Source organism: Coloeus monedula, assembly GCF_965178545.1.
Source record: "Coloeus monedula genome assembly, chromosome: 6".
NCBI lineage: Eukaryota > Metazoa > Chordata > Aves > Passeriformes > Corvidae > Coloeus > Coloeus monedula.
Window position 1 is genome coordinate 28,827,528 of NC_138786.1, and position 18,265 is coordinate 28,845,792.

At 39.5% G+C, this 18,265-nt stretch overlaps 1 protein-coding gene across 1 annotated transcript in view; it reads left to right on the forward strand.

Moving 5' to 3' along the window:
- Nucleotides 1–17,441, forward strand: part of DPF3 (double PHD fingers 3) — a gene marked incomplete at its 5' end in the record, with an annotated part of 137,587 nt that extends 120,146 nt beyond the window's left edge. The window contains 3 exons of the mRNA XM_082282818.1: nucleotides 7,897–8,025; nucleotides 10,862–12,252; nucleotides 16,932–17,441. Of these exons, the coding sequence (XP_082138944.1) occupies nucleotides 7,897–8,025; nucleotides 10,862–11,058 (326 nt within the window). The 3' untranslated portion in view covers nucleotides 11,059–12,252; nucleotides 16,932–17,441. The remainder of the gene's footprint in view (nucleotides 1–7,896; nucleotides 8,026–10,861; nucleotides 12,253–16,931) is intronic.
- Between the last annotated feature and the right edge of the window lie 824 nt (nucleotides 17,442–18,265).

Sequence of the window (18,265 nt, forward strand, 5' to 3'; positions counted from 1 at the left end):
TGCCCACCTTGCAACAAGATACCCTGCAGCAGGTGCTTTTCAGTGAAAATATGTACATTACCTCGAGGTGACTTCTTAGTCATTTAATCTGTTCGGGGTTTTTCTTTTTTCAGATTTTGTTTTCATAAGCAAAAACACTCAGAATGCTAAAAGAAACAGTAGTGATTGGAGAGTTTGAACTATGTAAAGATTTCTCTTAAACGTGGCTGTAAATTACTGAGACTTTTGTGCCTGTATTTTGCAATGCTGAGTTAAAAAATCAATTAGTTGTTTAGAGTTATGGCATAGTTGTCTCCTATATACAGGGACCCAAAGGGGACTTTTTTTTGTTGTTTTGTTTGGAGTTGTGGGGTGGTTGTTTTGTTAGTTTGTTGTTTCTTTTCTATACTGCCTGGGCACGGACTAAAATGTTGCTGTTGATGTGCAACGGTCATTGGAGAGAAGCACTGAGTGCTTCTCAGTAGTTTATGGGAAAATGTTTCCAATCTGACTAAGTAGTTTTTGATAAACACATGTTGCTTCAACAGCACATCAGCTCTTGAGATAGGATGGTACCATTTCTGTATTTATATTTTTTTCTTTTTCTGCTATTTCCCTGTTTTTTCTGCCTTATTTTTCCTCGATGTAGGAACCCAGGGTGCAGAGAATATTTCTCTGCACTCTGGATTCCTACACTCCTCCATGTAGAATTTGAACCAAGTAAAATCCAAATGCTTTGAATGAATTTGAACTGAATAGGTGCTCTCTGCCTTCTCACACTCCTCCAGTGAGTAATTTCCAGATCCAAAGCCTACAAGATGTTGCAGGGACCCAATTCATGGCACTGGCTATTCTCACTTCAATACTGAGGGATGCTGCCAGATGGGGCTGTATATTGGGCATTACAATTCCTTCTTGAGGCAGGATATATTCCCTTAGCCAATGGGAATGATGTGTTTCAGTAGCCAGGTGCCAAGTCTCAAGAGAGGCACCCCTCAAAGTCAGGAAATGTTAGATGTATGTTAAGATGTCAGACTCTTTTGTCTGTCTTCCTATTCTATCTCCTAATGTTTATCATCATGAGGCACTAGACAGTTAAAATGTTTTACTGTGAGCAGTGGGGTTTTGGCTGATGCTTTAGGTGTTCCTGCAGAAGACTCTATAAGGTCAGTGTACAGAATTTGTATGAAATGCTGCCTTAAGGTAGAGGAATACCGATTCCCCAGATCTACTGAATCCAATCAGCTGACGCTGTATTTTCCTAGCTGTACCTTCCAGCTACCTAGCTCACCTTTCAGCTCTTTCATCAGCTGTTCAACTTAAGGTCCACACTGATTCTTGTAAAAGAGATGATCAAATGATCTTCCTTTTCCCCCATTTAGAGGTTTCCTCTGACTTTTACAGGTGTACCTCCTTCTCCTAGCACTTCTTGTTGTGCTCCTTGGCTGTGCTTCTCTGTGAGCAGCGGCTGTAGAAAAGGCAAACCTTTCAGAGTTGCTAAAAGCTGTTCAAAAGCAACAGCTTCTTCTATCCCCACACTACCAGCTAACTCAAAAAAGGAGATAAAATCCAGTTACTAGAGAGAGCTGGCAATACTTTGTGTGGGTGGTTTGCAGCACCTCTCAGTAGCATATCCTGCATCTCTGGCTGCCAGTAAAGGGCATGCCCATCCTATGCGGGGGAGTGCAGCGTGGGGAGCCGGAGCTAGTGGAGGCCATGGGGCTGTGAAGGCTGATTAGCACGACTCTGGGAACAGAACACCAGCCGTTTCCCAGCGTTACACCCAAGTTCCAAGTGTGTTCAGTTGAAAACAGCACCACATCAACACAGATGTGCTGCCTCCAGCCTGAGCTGCGCCTGCAGCCCCCAACACTTCCTGGTTTAGGGCCAGCCAACACGCTTATCTCTGGTCTTAACAACAGAGTAAGTGACTGGCCATTTCCTCTCATTCAGCTTGATTTATACTTCTTCCTGAAAAACGGCAATGAAAAACCCATGCACTTAATTCACGGTGAGGAGTCCCCAGAAATGGCCGTGCACATCCCTGCCTGGCTGCGTACCTGTGAGAGAGCAAGAGCCTTGAGCCCACTTCAGCTGTGTGTGGCCTGTTCCTCACACCAGCAGTTGTGTTCTTTTATTGTTCCTTCCCAGGGCAGGGTCTAGCCCTGAGCACAGAAGCAGTTCTCCAGTCCACCTCTCTGCCCCACCACTGCTCGCTGCACCCAGCGATGACAGGGGCAGAAGGGGGTACATGCCCAGCCAGCCATCTCCCTCCTCTTTCCATCAAGGAAAGCCACAGTCCGGGCACTGCTTTGCTTTTGCCTTCTCCTTAAAGCCCTGTTTTCATTTAATTATCACAGTGTAATTTCTCGCGTGAGCCTGCCTCCCGTGCACTGAGCCATTCTGAGCAGCAGACGGAGGGGCCGCGCTGCGATTCCTTACACGGGAGGGCCGAGGCGATAGCAGGTGGCAACGCCAGCGGCAGCCAGCCGGGCCCACGGTCACCATGGAGACGGGCCCGGCCTGCCAGGGAGGAGCGCTGGCAGCGAGGGGGGGCGAGGACAGGCACATGGAGCCATAGGTTGGGATTATGTGTCACCGAGGCCTCCAAGGGGCTTGACGACCGCAGGCGCAGGCTCTTGGCTGGCGTTCTCCTGCTCAGGCGGCCAGACATTGCTTGCCCTTTGCCAGGGTGAAAAAGGGAGGAGCTGGAAAGGAAAACTGGCTCAGTCTCAGACAAAGAGTCTTGTAAATTAAACAAAAAAATCCCAACAGGCAAAACCCCAACAATAAAAGCAAATCTACCCCTTTTCCTCCATCGTGAAGTGTACTGACTTGATTCAGGCCTACACGCAGGGTCCCGTGGTCTCTACTGTGCTCTGAAGATCCATGTTGCAAACAGAGTAAATGGCCTGATTCAAAGCCTTTTGAATTGAATTGAAAACCTCCAGCAGGCTTTATTGGTTTTGGATCAAACCCAGAAGAAACAGGTAAGATCTGGACAAAATGTGCTAGGAAAAATCCCTTTGTGAGTGCATATATTAGACTGTACCCAATTCACTGTAATCATTGAAATAAATGATGCACAGCTCCACACCCCAGCAGCAATGCATGCACTCTACACATTCTCCATTGCCTTCCCAGTAATGTGGATACGACAAAAAACAGGGATAAAATGTTGCCAAACCTAGATGCATATCTTAAATTATGGTTCAGTATTGTGCTGTATTACCTACAGGCTGAAGAAATATATGTGACTGTGATTTGTTACCGAGGAACAGAAAACCAGTTTTTCTTTTAAGCACTGCTTCCACCTCCCAAGTTTTTGAAGACTGTGATCCAAATCATCAAAATAATTTCATTTAGAAATCAGAAAAATAGATCGATACAAGATTCTATTTATTTGGGGGTTTGTCTGTATGTATTTAAGGGTCACATTTTGAAGAAAAACTATTTAAAATATCTGTATTCTGAATTTTCTGTTTAAAAAACAGAGACAAGAATTCCTTCTTCTGAACTTGCCTTGCATTCAAGATATTCTCTGAGAAATAGAAACCTGAGATTTTTATTGAGTCATGTGGCTCCAGGAGATGATGTAGAAAAGAAAATTCCTTATTTCTTGATGTTATTTCGTTATAAGCAGCTTGCTTTTTTTATTAAACTGAAACTATAAGGATAGTTTATATATATATAGTTTATATATAACTTCCAGGGGTTTTTTTGTTACTTGGGAGGGATGAAGGGAAGCCAGAATTCTGTTTAGAGCCCCTGCCTTCAAAATCAAGAATGCACAGAAGATATTTTGTATATTTAAACTCAGTAAACTTGTTTAATTTTCAGGTTTTGTCTACAGAACAAAGTTACAGTGTGATATACTACATAATTTATTTAATTTACTGAACTTACTTTGCAAAAAGACTACTGTGAATGATGATACCATATTTTAAGTAGTTATTTCTTCTGCTTAGCTTGTTATAGCTTGAAATTAACTTGATTAGGCTAAGAAGAAAAAAAAGAGTTTCAGAATAAGTGCACATCAAATTTATTTGGAAATGCTGACTTTATTTTCACTCTGCATCCTGTCTTCACATGAATCACCTTTCAGGTTCAGTGAAACTATTATTTGAACTGTGCAGATCTTTTCATGTCTCCCCTTAATCCATTTTTAAAGTACTTTTAAAAAATTGTATACTCAGTTTTGGGGGAAATCTAGATGAAGACAGGGCCTTTGATGAAGCTTGAAAACAACACTGAGTTGAAATGGCGAGAGGCACTGATTTAAACACACCTTCTATGAGCTCACCTTAGCTCAGGCAATACTCAAAGTTCCTCATAGCTTTTGATCTCTTGTTGCAGTTTGCAATGTAAAAGAAAATCAGAAGAGTTTTGAGTAAGTTAGGACAAGACCATGGCTGGTTTTCAAGCCTTTGCTTTAAAACAGTTTCTAATTCTGGGTGAGCTTTTTCTTTTTACCAAATTCCTGGAGGCAGTCACCTGATCTAAATGATTCAACTCTCTGCTAGTGAGTTACTTCTTGCTAGCTGAGCTGTTTGGCTTAAACTAGCACCTTCTGCTTTTCGATTATCTTATGCAAAAAGTGAATACCTAGTTAATTACTATGTCTCAGATGAAAAGCAGCAACATTAGTGCCTAGGAAATTAATTGTTTTTCTTGTGAATCCATTCCCATAGTTACTTTTGTAAGTAGTTTTATTGATTTAGGGTGAGATTAGGGTTGGGTTTTTCCTGCATGATACCCTATTCATGAAGATTGCATATGAAATCTTGCCATTTTTCCTTTGTTTCTTAATTCCTTCATCATTTGTGAATGACAGTAAAATAGAACTAGAAACTCGGAGGATATATGGAAAAAAAGTTCCTTTGAAAAGCTTTCTGCTTCCTATCATCTGAAAATCTTTATTCTCAAACCTTCTGTGATTTAGCCTGTGACTTAATTCACTGTATAGTACTGACCAAGAAAATAAGCTTAAGTCAGGTTTGGTTCTAGTTTTCACACCTGTTAGAACAAAAAAGAAAACATTGGAGAGAATAACATTGCCTGGCTTATTTGGCTGTAGAGATACATCATTTAAAATATCATTGATGTAACTTCAGGAACTTCTCATCTGTCTATGACTTTTGCCTGGTATCTCTATCACACTCCACTGAGCCAGGTTAATAAGTGAGCACATGGACACTCGCATTAAAAATTAAATAATTTGGAAGAAAACAAAGAAGAAATGAAAGGAAAATAAAAGGAAAAGAAAGGAAAAAGAGAGGAGAGGAGAGGAGAGGAGAGGAGAGGAGAGGAGAGGAGAGGAGAGGAGAGGAGAGGAGAGGAGAGGAGAGGAGAGGAGAGAAGAGAAGAGAAGAGAAGAGAAGAGAAGAGAAGAGAAGAGAAGAGAAGAGAAGAGAAGAGAAGAGAAGAGAAGAGAAGAGAAGAGAAGAGAAGAGAAGAGAAGAGAAGAGAAGAGAAGAGAAGAGAAAAGATCAAACCCCAGGTTTATTCCCTTGCCAATGGTCTGGGAGAATCCCTTCAGCTGTATCACACTCAGCAAATACCCTCCACCTCTCCCACACAGTGCAGATGAATTGATCAGCGTATGCATTTTCAAGTTTCCCTGTCCCATTTCCAATTTGACAGTCAGTGGATCTTATGGTCATAATCCATGTTGAAAAAATTTAAGTCAGTATATGCAGAGTGTTAATTATACCATTATGAGCAGTGGTAGAAGTGGAGCTCTTTCCTAAGTCTGCTGGCTGGCACCCTGACTACTTGTTTTTATTTGTGGCCTCACCACTGAATTTTTGTGTGTTTGAGAATAAGCCAGTTTACCACTCTACCTCCAAGTCTTTCAGCTTTAAAATGCAATGCAACCTCACCATAAGACTTAATTAGGGTCCAGAACACTTTGGCTAGAGTCCCTGGCAAAAGAGGCTTCTGACCTCACTGAAGGTTAATAATAGGATCTTAATATCTATAAGGCATGTTAAAACACTTAGATGAAAGGTGAAATAATGTAATAAGAAACAACAACAAAAAAAGTCACTGAATGCTGAGCTTGCTGTGTTTGCATTGCATGTGGCCTGTCTGTAGATGCAGAATAATATAAAGAGGTAATTACTTAACTTTTTCAAAATGGGGCTGCAGTGGGAAATATAAATGCTAGGGAGGTTTGCTTTTTATACACAAAATATGTACAAGCAGCAACTTTATGATCATTTTGTTACAGGTCTTAAAATGAGCCAGTGTGCTAGGCTTCCACCTGGTTCCTGTTCTTTTTTTGCATATCTTGCATGCATGTATTAAATGCTTTTCTGGTACAGACAAAATGCTAATCTAACACTGGGACCTTCTCTCTAGTTTTGAGAGAGTTGGGGATCTGTTAGCCAGGACCATTTCAGAGCAAAGTCCATTGTTTAGTAAATACTCTCAGGGTTTCCGTGACCACAGAGGAAGATAGTGATGTATTTGCAGCCTTATGGATTTTAATTTTCTTAATTTCAGCTTACCTGGAATCTTGCAGTTACCAATCTCCAAAAGTTCAGCTGATCAACATCTGGAAGTAAATTTATAAGCAGATGCACTCAAACCAGAAAAGCAGATTGAACTTGGAGGAAATTTTAATTTTAAGTGTATGTCTTGGACTGTTACCAGAAGCCCTTCAGAATGTCATTGTTCTTTGGGGAAAATTTGAATGTGGACAAAAAGATCATTAATAAAGGCTGTCAAAACATCTGTTAAAAATTTGCAACTTACAAAATATGCATTAAAAAGATAATTAAATAGAGATGGTACTGTTTAAAGTTCTTAATTTTCTCATTTGTAAAATTCTTGATGTGGTAGGCTTAGGCCAGGTATACCTGCTGGTATATAACTAGATTTTTTACGTTTAAAGAGAAGAAACAAAGACCAACCATTACCTCCACTCCCTTCCCCAGTTCATAGAGTGTACAGGAAGATGTTTTCCCTCTCTGGAGAGCAGAGGAGGAAAATGGCAGTTGTGAGCAAGAAAAAAGGACATTGCTGTTCTGCTCAACTAAGAGGAATGTAGAAGACCTCTGCCCTTCTCTCCTTCCTAAGGGATCTGCCCCCTCCTCTACTTAAGATCAGTGTGTGTTTGCTCCTTTCCAAGTATTCCTAGCTGGAAAATAATAATACAATCTCGCTCCTTTTATCTTGTCTGAAAGAGTTTTTAACTCTGCTGGTTGGGATGTCTGCCCCAAGCTCACTCTGCACCTGTGCTGGGTGCTGGGGTAGTGTTGGACCCTCCCTGCTCATCCCAGGGAACATGACTGCTGCAGATGGCTTAAGTCTTGGGTGAAACATTCCCAAATGGCTTTGTCTGTGAATATTCAAGGAGTTTTGAACCAATCTTCTGACTAAGGACACCCTGCTACTTAGAGATGTAGTCCCCTAAAAAGCTACTTCAAATAAATAAAACCAGTAAGGGTACCTATTCCCCCATCTTCCCACTCTTGATTTTTGAGTTTTATAGACTGTAGTTTTCCTTTCTGAATTTGTATTTTGTAGGTTTATGATGATGACGGCTGCCTGAAAAACCAAGTTTGGCTTACCGACAACATAAATCTTATGCTGCATTAGGGATTGTCTCTATACCTGTATGTGTTACAAGTGCCTGAACTGTAAAGGCACATCTGGAAGCATGTCCTTGAGAGGGAGCAGCCTTGCTGGGATTGTAAAGGAAATGGTGAAGGGCATTTCAGGCAAAATAGATACAACCCAGGGTGTACTTAAAATGAAGGTGGTTTATGCAGTTCACTTTTTGTTCTGATTGACAATGTTTTGGGAAGTTTGTGGCCTGCAAACTCACTGAGCTAACAACATATCAAGGATAAGGGGGAAATGTCCAAGTGAATGCTCTTTGAGTAAATCTGATTTCTAACCCAACTACAGCCCAGAAAGGACCAGATGGGGTCATCATTCCCAATAACTACTGTGACTTCTGCCTCGGAGGCTCCAATATGAACAAAAAAAGTGGCCGGCCTGAGGAACTTGTATCATGCTCAGACTGTGGGCGCTCTGGTAGGTGACTCCTTCTTGCATCTTACTTGTACAAAGGCATTTGAGTGACTTGGTTTTTGCACTTTCTGAAGATTTTGAAGAAAGGCAGCATATTTGGGAAGGGACAGAAGATGGAATCTTACCTCTTCTCTGTGTTTGTGGGAAAGGATGACTGAAAAATTTTATATCATAAACCCCATTTTTGGATTCACATTTTTAAGCTAATGGGCTCTTATGAAATAATGAAGTTTTAATGTATTTATTGGCTTTTGGGAACATTGGTACATGTGCTAGTTGTTCTTCACATGGAAGGAGAAAATCCTAAGACAATTTTAAAAAATGGTCTCTGTCTTTAAATGCTGCAATTACAACTATAAATTACTTACAAGATTTATGAAAGTTGCATGACAAGCATTCCCATTGATTACACATTTCATGCATTTCTCCATCCAAAAAAAGAAAGAGGGAGTAAATTACAGGGTAGGTATGGGGGTAGCTGTCAAGAATTATCCTCTTACAAGATGACTATCATTAGTTTTGTTTAAAGAGGTTTTTATTTCTCCCTTTTCTTCCCTTCTCTCTTTTTAAATGTAGACAATTGTATCTTTCTGAGTTGTCTTTATTTCTGGGCTGTTGTTTTCTTCCTTCCTTTCTTTCTTTTTTTTTTTCCTTTCTCTTTTTTTGGAAAATTTTATACCAGCTGAACAGTTATTTATAGCTCATGTAGGAGGTAGTGATGGTGGTAGAGGGAATGGGAGACCTTTAACAACTGCATATTCCAGCTTTGGTCCAAGTTTCCACTTGTGGTATTTTTGTATAGTGGTGATACTAGTGGTAATAAAATGATTATATAGAAATCCGAAAACCGAAGAGGCCTTGAAATTCAGTATGAATGCTGCTCCTTCTATACTGTAGTCACTGAAAGATGTTTGTTGCTTCATGGCTGAAATGTGATGTGGAATGTTCTCATGCCAAGGAAATGGCCTTTTTATGCTCCTGCTGAAATTCATAGTAAGCCTATTACCACATTCAGTGGGAGAATGATTAGACTCTCACTGAAATTGCCTTCTGCAGTTGTTGTGACCTCTGAAGATATTGTGAAATTATACTGGCCACCAGAGGATCAATGGCAACCCCTGTGGGTTTCTCCAGGGGCGTGCTTATGAATGCTGTGCCGTCTGAGACGTGGACCTTTTAGTGTATATGTGATTGCTTCTAATAACTGAAGGGGGAAGTCCATGGGGTCTGTGGTGCCATCTTGGAAGATCATTGCCCTTCGCCTTGAGTGTTATATTTCAATATAACTAATTTCAGCATTTCCTGATATGGCACAGTGAGATGGATCCATATTGTATTGCTACTCAAACATTGCTATGGTGATTATATCAGAATGCAACACAAATACATTAATTCCCTTGATTCCTTAGTGTGATAGAACAAGTAGATCAGCCTGTAGCCTAAACTGTGCAAAATCAGTTCCATTAAATGCTATCCTTGTACAAATTCTGATCCACTTGGGTCATTCATAGGGTCTGCAATGCTGTGACTGATGTGCGATGAAAGCAATTAAGGTATAACCACACACTAATCTCTAAACTAAAACAACGAACCCTCTTTGGTGTTTGCCATCTTTCTCTTTTATAATAATGGAGAACATTTTCATTACGCTGAAAGAGAGGTCATGGAAATTATATTGTTTATTCTGTTCACAAAGTCAGTAAAATCACATTTCTACAATATGGTTTACTGCCAATTATTTTGTTATATCCATTTTCTTTTTTGTGAACAGGATTTACTTCTTTTTGTCTCAAGCAATGCAGTGTACTTGTTATATGGCTGATTCCTGTAGCTGGAGCAGGGAACCAACAGTTGGTTGCTTAATACCATGCTACTGTTTGTGAATAACAAAATAGCTGTTCCCTAAAATCTCACACTTCAGTTTTGCTGGGGCACAAAAGACATCTTTTTGTCTACCTTCCCCGAAGAGGGAATTTGAAGGTTGTACTATTAATCACATAAAAAGTTTGACTGGGAGAGAAAACAAACCTCAATTTCACAGGTTTCAGTATTTGACTTCTCTTTGTAAGAGTCTTCTTATGGTTGTTGTTGCCTTTATTGATATTCTGTGTGGAGAATTTCCTGTTCCATCTTGAAAGTTGGATTGACTCACACAAATTTGAACTTTTCAGTGTTCCCCAAGATGGGTTACTCCTCCAGTTGTCTTAGTTGTTGAACTGTATATATTAGTTTTGGGAGTTTTTTTGTTTTGTTTTGTTTTGTTTTTTTTAAGTACACACCATGAAATTTGTATTGAAGTACTGGTTTAGGTTACTTTCATTTAGTCTTCAAAATGTATTTAATTTTGTCTGCAGAGGAGATTCTTTAGGATCAGGTGAAGAACGGGGATAAAAAGTAGTCCTGAGGTTGGTGAGGTATCTAGTGGTTTACATTTCTACAGCAGAAAATTTGTGACTGTTGATGCCATTGTGCTTAGAGCTAACAGTGTCTCATTACTTATATGGTCTAAAAATATTTTAAAATTGATCTAAGTAATCATGGGGAAATATTTTACTGTCTTTTGAAGAGAGGAAAACATGATTAACCCTTTCGCTGCTGTAGCTATGGGCACCTGTGGTGTTTGTAGATTTTTTCCTTCTAAAGAGAAACTGATCCTTTGTTATTTTTCTTACTGCAGTTCTACCTATGCTATGTTGTTGGGGTGCGCGGGCAAACACCAGCACACACCTATGAGCTTGATAGTCTGACTTGTTTAATGATAATGAAAATGATGAAAAAAATGATGATGATGATGCCTGTTGCTTAACCCATGTGCTGATATATTCATCATACATGTCAGCTCATTTGGGAAGAGAAGGCAGGAGGGACGAAGCAGCGCCAGCACGCACTACGGAGGACTTGTTCGGTTCCACGTCAGAAAGCGACACCTCGACCTTTCATGGCTTTGACGAGGACGATGCAGAAGAGCCTCTCTCGAGCCGAGGAGGTGGCTGTGGTGGCAGCTCTCCCTCTGCAGACAAAAAGGGCGGCTGCTAAAATAACTAAAAAGACACAGAGACTCTGAGCGATTTGCTGTCCTTTTTACTACTAAGATTATTACCTTTTTCTTTTTTTTTAAATTTTAGGTCCCCTTGAGTTTTCGGTTGGTTGGGTTTTTTTTTCCCCTTTTTTTTGTTATATTTGTTATGTTTTCCCTGTGGGGCATACACTGAAAGCACAAGCATTTAAAGCTCTTGACAACTACTTTGAAGAGACAGAAGGTTTTTGATTTTCCTGTTTTGTTTAGGTTTTTTTTTCATTTTAATTTGGTTTTATCCCACCTCCCCTCCTTCTCTTTCTCTTTGGAAACATAAAAAATGGATTTAATATTTTTTTTTAATAGTGAGCAGAGTTGATTTTCTTGTCTTTTAATATATATATCAGCAAACCACAAAAAATACAGATGGGTTGGAGAACAGAAAGTAAACCCAAATAGTTTTTTTTAATTATTATTATTTATATATTCTATATATTATTAGAAAAACTACTTTTTAAATAAAAAAATAGAAAAAAAAAGAAAAAAGCAATGGATGTCTACTTGATAATAGAACTGTTTCTAGAGAACCACTGTGGGCAGACTCTATCAGGGGACAAGGAAACCCTTGATGTGATGGCTTCTGCATTTCGAGATTTTGCACTTACTGTAGCATGTGAAGTCTGGCTCTTCTCATACATCTGCTATGCTACAGCCTGAAAATACAAGCAGCACCATCGAAGACCATGGCCTTGGGGAGCACATTTCCATCTCCTTTGGACACCTTTACACTCAGTAGATCTCCCTGCAGCCCTTCGTGTCTTCCCCGCACCATTCTACCTTTTTTTTTCTTTTCCTTCACCTTCCACTTGATGGACAGCAATTTCCAAGCATAGGGATGGAATATGAATGGCAAGTCATAGACATCACAGACAAAACAAATGGAGAAGCAGAATCATGGAAGAAATGACACGGAAAAATACCTCACCTATACTTTTCTTTCCATTTTTAAATTTCAATTCACAGCATTTTTTCCTGTGTTGCCCTGTTTTTTCTCTCTGTAGTGTCTCATGAGACACTTTATTTGCTTTTTAATTGCTTCTTTTGAAATAAACCAAAGCAATACTAATTAAAGTTCCAAGGGCAATGGAGAAGAGAGTGACTCCCTTCCTAGCAACTTTCCCAGAAAGGAGGAAACATGCAACAGGATCTGAAAGGTATGTCCAAGCTGAAATGTCTTTCACTCAATTGTGAAATTTCTGTGCCCTGGATTTTCAGCAGACCCCTGACTGAGCTTTGTTTTTGTAGCAGCAAGTCCCATGGATTGAATTGTATTATAAGTATGTGCCACATTCACACCCCTGGTGAAGCCAATGGAAGTTTTGTGGGAGCAGGATCCAGACTTGTGTACAGTCAGAAGTGATGCAAAAGGAGTCAGTGTGTAGTTACATTTTGCTGTCCTGATGCAGGCAAAAATCTCCCTGGAGCAGGGACTAGATTAAGTTCTAAAGACCTATTTTTACTGATGTACATAATGCAAACAGGGTGAAATCATGACCTGATTTAGAGCAAAGGCAAAGGAGATATTTCTCTGGACAGTGCCTAATCCTTAAACTGTAGGTGTGTGATATTGATATTTGTAAAAGTCTCAGCCTTGCAATAAAGAATTTGGATATGTGTAATGAATGAAGCCAGACCAAATGGACTCCATTTTTCCTGTTTCTTTACTAGGGTAACCTGTCTCTGAGAGCACTTTCAACTCCCTCCCCCAGCCTCCAACCATGTAGGAAAAAAGAGAAACAATTCAACCTCTTGATTTTTTTATTTTTCTCTTTAGACATGGAATGAGCAGTGGACAAATTCTGCTTTTAGGTGTACAGGCATTAATCCAGAATATAAGACAATGGATGTCTAGATTACATTAATAATCTGCCTTCAGGATGCTGTTAGAAAACATTACAAGTACCTCAGTATGTGTATACCAAAGGACAGTGCATGCCAGAGCCATGCACACTTGCCAGGAGAGAGCCTCGTTTAAGCTTTCCCCATTTTGATAATCCTTTTCTGTTGCTATTGTGTTTCTCCTGATTTATTATAATCAATCAAGTGTCAAATCAATTATATTGTGACATAATTCTGTCAATGAGAAGTGTACTTTAACTGATAAAAACATTCATTTCTTCCACAACCAGTCCTTTTTTTCCTCTGAAATAGTGCATGATAAATATATAATGTCTTGCTACTCTTCTGTATTTACTAAAGCTCAGTCCTTGCAGCACCTGAATTAGGTAGCTGAAACCTACCCAAGTACATCTTTCTGAACAACTCCAATCACTGCATAAACTGCAGAAGAGGCATACTCTAAATGGAGTTTTTCCAAGTAGAGTCCTTAACATTGTCTTTTGTGAACCATGCCTAATGCATTCTGGGCTCTTTTGGAATACAAATAATAATCAGATGCCCGTAATTCATTAAGTCTTGACTTAGTTTCACAAATACAGTTACTATAACAATGCATACAGTCTTAATCCTTTTGCAACCAAACCACCCATCTTTGTGACAACTGAGTAGCACAGTACCCTCAGAAAGAAACCACAACAGCTCACAAAGTGCATACGAATTGCCAGCTGACATTTATTACAGATAGCATAGAAAATATCCTCACAGTTATTTATGTCATTAATGTGTTTATGAATGCTCACTCGTTCAATATAGTCCTGAGAGAGCAAGTAAGGTAAAATTAATTCACTGTTATGGAGTGAGAGTAGTTCTTAGATTCCTCAAGATGCCTTACTGGATTGAGATAACCAACATTAGTTTAGTTCAGCAGGCTGAGCAGTGTGGTACTGACCATAGGAAGGCATTGATCATAGCGAGGAAATTAAGATGTAGAGTTGGAAGATAAAAGAGTACTTGTTTAAGTCTAGATTGTAAAGTAGTGTTAATGGTGAATATTGCATGGAGTGTTGACATGGAAATGAAATATTCTCAGGACATGTTGTGCTGGAGTGAAGGCTTGGAACAGGGGAAGAAGGTTGGTACTTCCTAAGATGAAGGAAGATGAAAGCAAAGCGAAGGGGCTGCTACACAAGACCCTCTCATGAGGGGAAGATGACAATGAGGCAGCAAATATATAGGAGAAGGTTTCATAAATGCAATTAAAAAAAAAAAGGACTCTGACACTAACATAACCAGTTCAGAAATGAGGGAACTGCACAGTATCAAATATATCTTAAAGGGCATGTAGGTCCCAAACCAAACTAGGGAGGCATAAAAAAAATTTGCAATTTGAATTCTGTATTGTAACTAAAAATTTATCTTTGAAATCAGAAAGAGATGTGATGCTCTTTATTCCCCAGTGATTTCAGCAGTTCAATGAAACTTTCTGTTCTTCATAAATTCTTCAAAGGTGTAGCCCTTCAACTAATCAGAACCCTGGCTATTCCCGTTCTCCTCCAAAGATGTCCTTATTACAGAGAGGTTGGCACAAGCCTGTCCAAAGAGTCTCCTGAAACACATGCTCCCACACAAACCATGAACCAAAATAAGACAACCTCAATGTGAAATGTGAATAAAGGGGTGTTTCATTTCAGGCCCTAAATGCAGACTTTTCTGTGTTTAATCATATAAGCTGTTTCCTCAGGCACCTTTCCAGTGCTCCATTCTAAAGGATATTAGAAAACACACATAGTTTCCTGAGTTGTCCTCTGCTAACTCTGATTCACAGATGGGAGCAGGAGAATAAAGGAAGTGGCATGCTGCTTGAGCAGCTGATAAGGGAGAAGAAAGGCTACATGGAGTGTGCACTCATCCTTAGCCTATTCCCTTTTGAGGCATTTAATTAGTTGAAATTTTAGCAGGGACAGACTTCAGCTCTTTCATGAAAACAGTATAAATTTTCAATCATGATAATATACATTGAGAAAATTTTAAGAAAATACAGGATTCTGGCATAGAAATTAAAAAATAAAAGGAGAACCAGGCATGTGATGGAACAGGAATGGAACTGAAATCTGACTTGCTTCACTTTGCATCTCTTCCTTTCACCCAGGCACCCTCCAGTTTTGTGGGCTGGATATTTATTTCTTGAATATGTAATGTGCTTGGAATAACATCGTATATATGTGGTAAGGTCATAAATAATGAGCCCAGGCTGCTGAAACAAGGGCCAGAGAGAACTTTACCACTGACTTCAGAAGGATTACCACTGGGCTTTCTTAGCCACTGCTTTTATTGAATGAAACCTCCCGGTTAATACGCTTGCTGGTATGGTGTAGACAAGCTCTGAGATGGCCATTTGTTTCAGCAGAATGTGTTATTAGAATCCCCTCCCCACATTGTTTTGCCTTTGAGCTTTTACATTAGTTATTCATTTTGAGCTCCAGTTTGCCATTTTACAGACCTCAGCTAAGGCTCTTGATTGAAGACAGAGACTCAGTTTGCTGCCTGCTGATGCATGGAGCAAACAAGAACTGCACCCAGAGAGTCAGAGTCCAGACTGTGCTGGGGTACCACTGTGTTCTCTCCTGCCCACTCTGCCTTTCTTTGGTTAATTCTTGCAATGATATTTTGAGATGGGCCCTAATATAATAGTTCAAATACTATAAAACTATGGAGTTTTCAAAGCCTGGCTCTTCATGCAATTTGCTTCTTCCCCATGGAAAGCCGTTTTACTGAATCAGTTCCTCAAGCAAACATTTTATTGACCCCACTGGGAGTCATCTCATTATAAAAACTGCAAAATCTTCCCAGTGTGTTTTGTGATGCAACACATATAGATGTTTCCAATAAACACCCATTTCATAGTCTCCTTTTTGGTTTTTTTTTAAATTTATATGAAATTTGTAGCTGTAAGTGAAGTATGAGGCACGTACATGAGTTCAGTGCTGTCATGGGGCTGTTTTGATAAACCTCACAGTGCAGGAATTCAGCCAGGATGAATTTTTGCTGACTAAGCCATTACAATAAACCCTTCCAATCTTTGTTCTCTTTGCCAGACATCTACCAGTGTCTAAAAAATCCAGCCTGTATAAATACCATAGAATACTGAAATTGAATCAGAATTATTTCCATGTCCCTGTCTGTATTTCCATGAATGCTAAGTTGCCAATTTCAGAGAAGACAAGTTGTAATAACATTTAGAAAAAAACTCCAGCTCTTGGGATTTCCAGGTCTGATAGCTCTGTTAAGCAGATGCTGCCAGTTCATATTGTTGCCTTATTCTTTTGGTCTCTGGCAGCTCCTAAGATTTTGGACCTTTATGTAGTTCAGAACTGATATGAGAGATGTGGGAAGACATGGGAAGAGGCACTTGCATTTTGTGGAAATAAAGAGATTATTTTATTTGCTATCTAATCCTGCTCAGGATCTTAGCAGTATGTAACTTAGTCAATTCACAGAATAAATGCAATGCAAAATGCAACCTTTCATTCTTTCCAGAAGTTATCGCATTGCTGCCACCCCATGTGTATCATGTAGACTTCTGAAAATGTCTTTTGTGCCATGCTGCGTACACTTGTGGCTCCCTACAAATAATTAGTAGCAGGGCAAGGTAATTAGAGCAGGATTTCATAAGCAAAGGTCTTAACCTTGACTGAAGAGACAGCTATCTAAACTGAATGATGAAGGTTTTTTAATGATGTTCCCAATAAGAAAGATTGACAGTGTTCAGTCCCTTTCTTTTGGATATGATTTTTCTTATTGATTTGTTTGCTTTGTGTTCTTTTATGGCTTCCACAGTCAGCTGAAGCTGAGTCTGTTGAGCTATATTTTCAAGGAACTAGAATGCAAGCAGTGTTGGAAATTTGGTTTGTGCTGTTTCTGGTTTTTTTCTGAACACTTGCTTTTGTTGTCTGAGTTTGTTTAGTTTTACTTTGTATTGCCTTTCCCTCTGCAGTCAGGCCTGCCCTCATGGATTCCAGCAGCCTTCAAGCAAGACATTTCAGAAGAAGACCGAGAGAAGCCAGGATGCTTTGATACTTCCTTCCTTGCCCTGACTCTTCCGTACCCATGTTCCATCTGGCACAGGAGCCTGGACTGTGGGAAGTTGGCTGTTGAGAGAAGTTCTGGGGATGCCCTAAGCTGGTGCAATACAAAGAAGTTTTTTGAAGTCTTGATTTCACTTCCTTTTAAGTGTGTGTATAAACCCAGGTCAGACTGGAATTGATCTACAGTAGAACTGACTGAAAAACAAACAAACTGAAAAAGACAACTATTTTATTTATTTCAATATTTAAGAAAGAAGTGCTGAAGTTGCACAGTATTTTTGTTTGAAATACATTTTACTTCAAATTTTAAATGCAATTTTGTGAAGACATGAAATTTTAAAAAGCACTTACTGTAAAATAAAGACTGAATATTTACTTTAAGGAAAAAACTTTTTTTAAATAATGAAAATAAAGGTCAACTCTGCTCTCTCTCTTACTTTAAAGAAGCCATTCATACATGTGCTGGGTATCTTTGTTTTTTGAAAATTGGATGTGGTAAGTGAAGATTGTTCTGGTTTATTTTCTCCTTAATATTATCCTGTTAGATGCTTAAAATTTACTTTACTGTACTGTGTTAGGCACAAATCTGAACAAAAACTGTTGGAGTAGTGAAGACCAGGCTCAGTGGTTGAATTTTTTTGTTCATCAAAATCATTCAGATTTTGTGTCCGTTTCAAAGGACTGTCTTCTCCCAGTAGGATTGATGTGTCTCTTCTGCATGGTAAAAGAGGTTTGCTCTTGAGCAACTCTGTGAAATACTTCTGCTGAAAGAGGGGTTTAAAAATCGAAAACAACTCCATTCATTTTTGTATAATTTTTTGCTTTGGTAATTCCACAGTTGACTGTGAGTTGGTAGTAAGGGAAGTATCTAAATGTTAAGTGCTCTTGGCATGGATCTTCCTGTCAAGGATGATCTCATGTGTAGAAAACTTGTGTACTTCAGCCCTTTCTGAAGTGGTAGTGGACTTGGAAAAGCATACAGGTGCAACCACATGTCTGCAATAAGCAACAGGGGTTACTATGCAGGAGAAAAATACAAGTTCCCACAGCTGCAATCCTAAGTTGTCCTGTGAGGCAGTGGGGAGGGATGGTCACATCCCAAATTCTAAGTTGTTAGGCATTTTCTCGGTGAAAAAGGTGTTCTCCTTCGTACAAGCACTGGAGGGTTTTGTTGGCTGCCAGATCTGCTCACAGTGGTTAGCACAGGTCTGTTCAGTGTCAGGTGTGATGCAGTCTAGTAGGG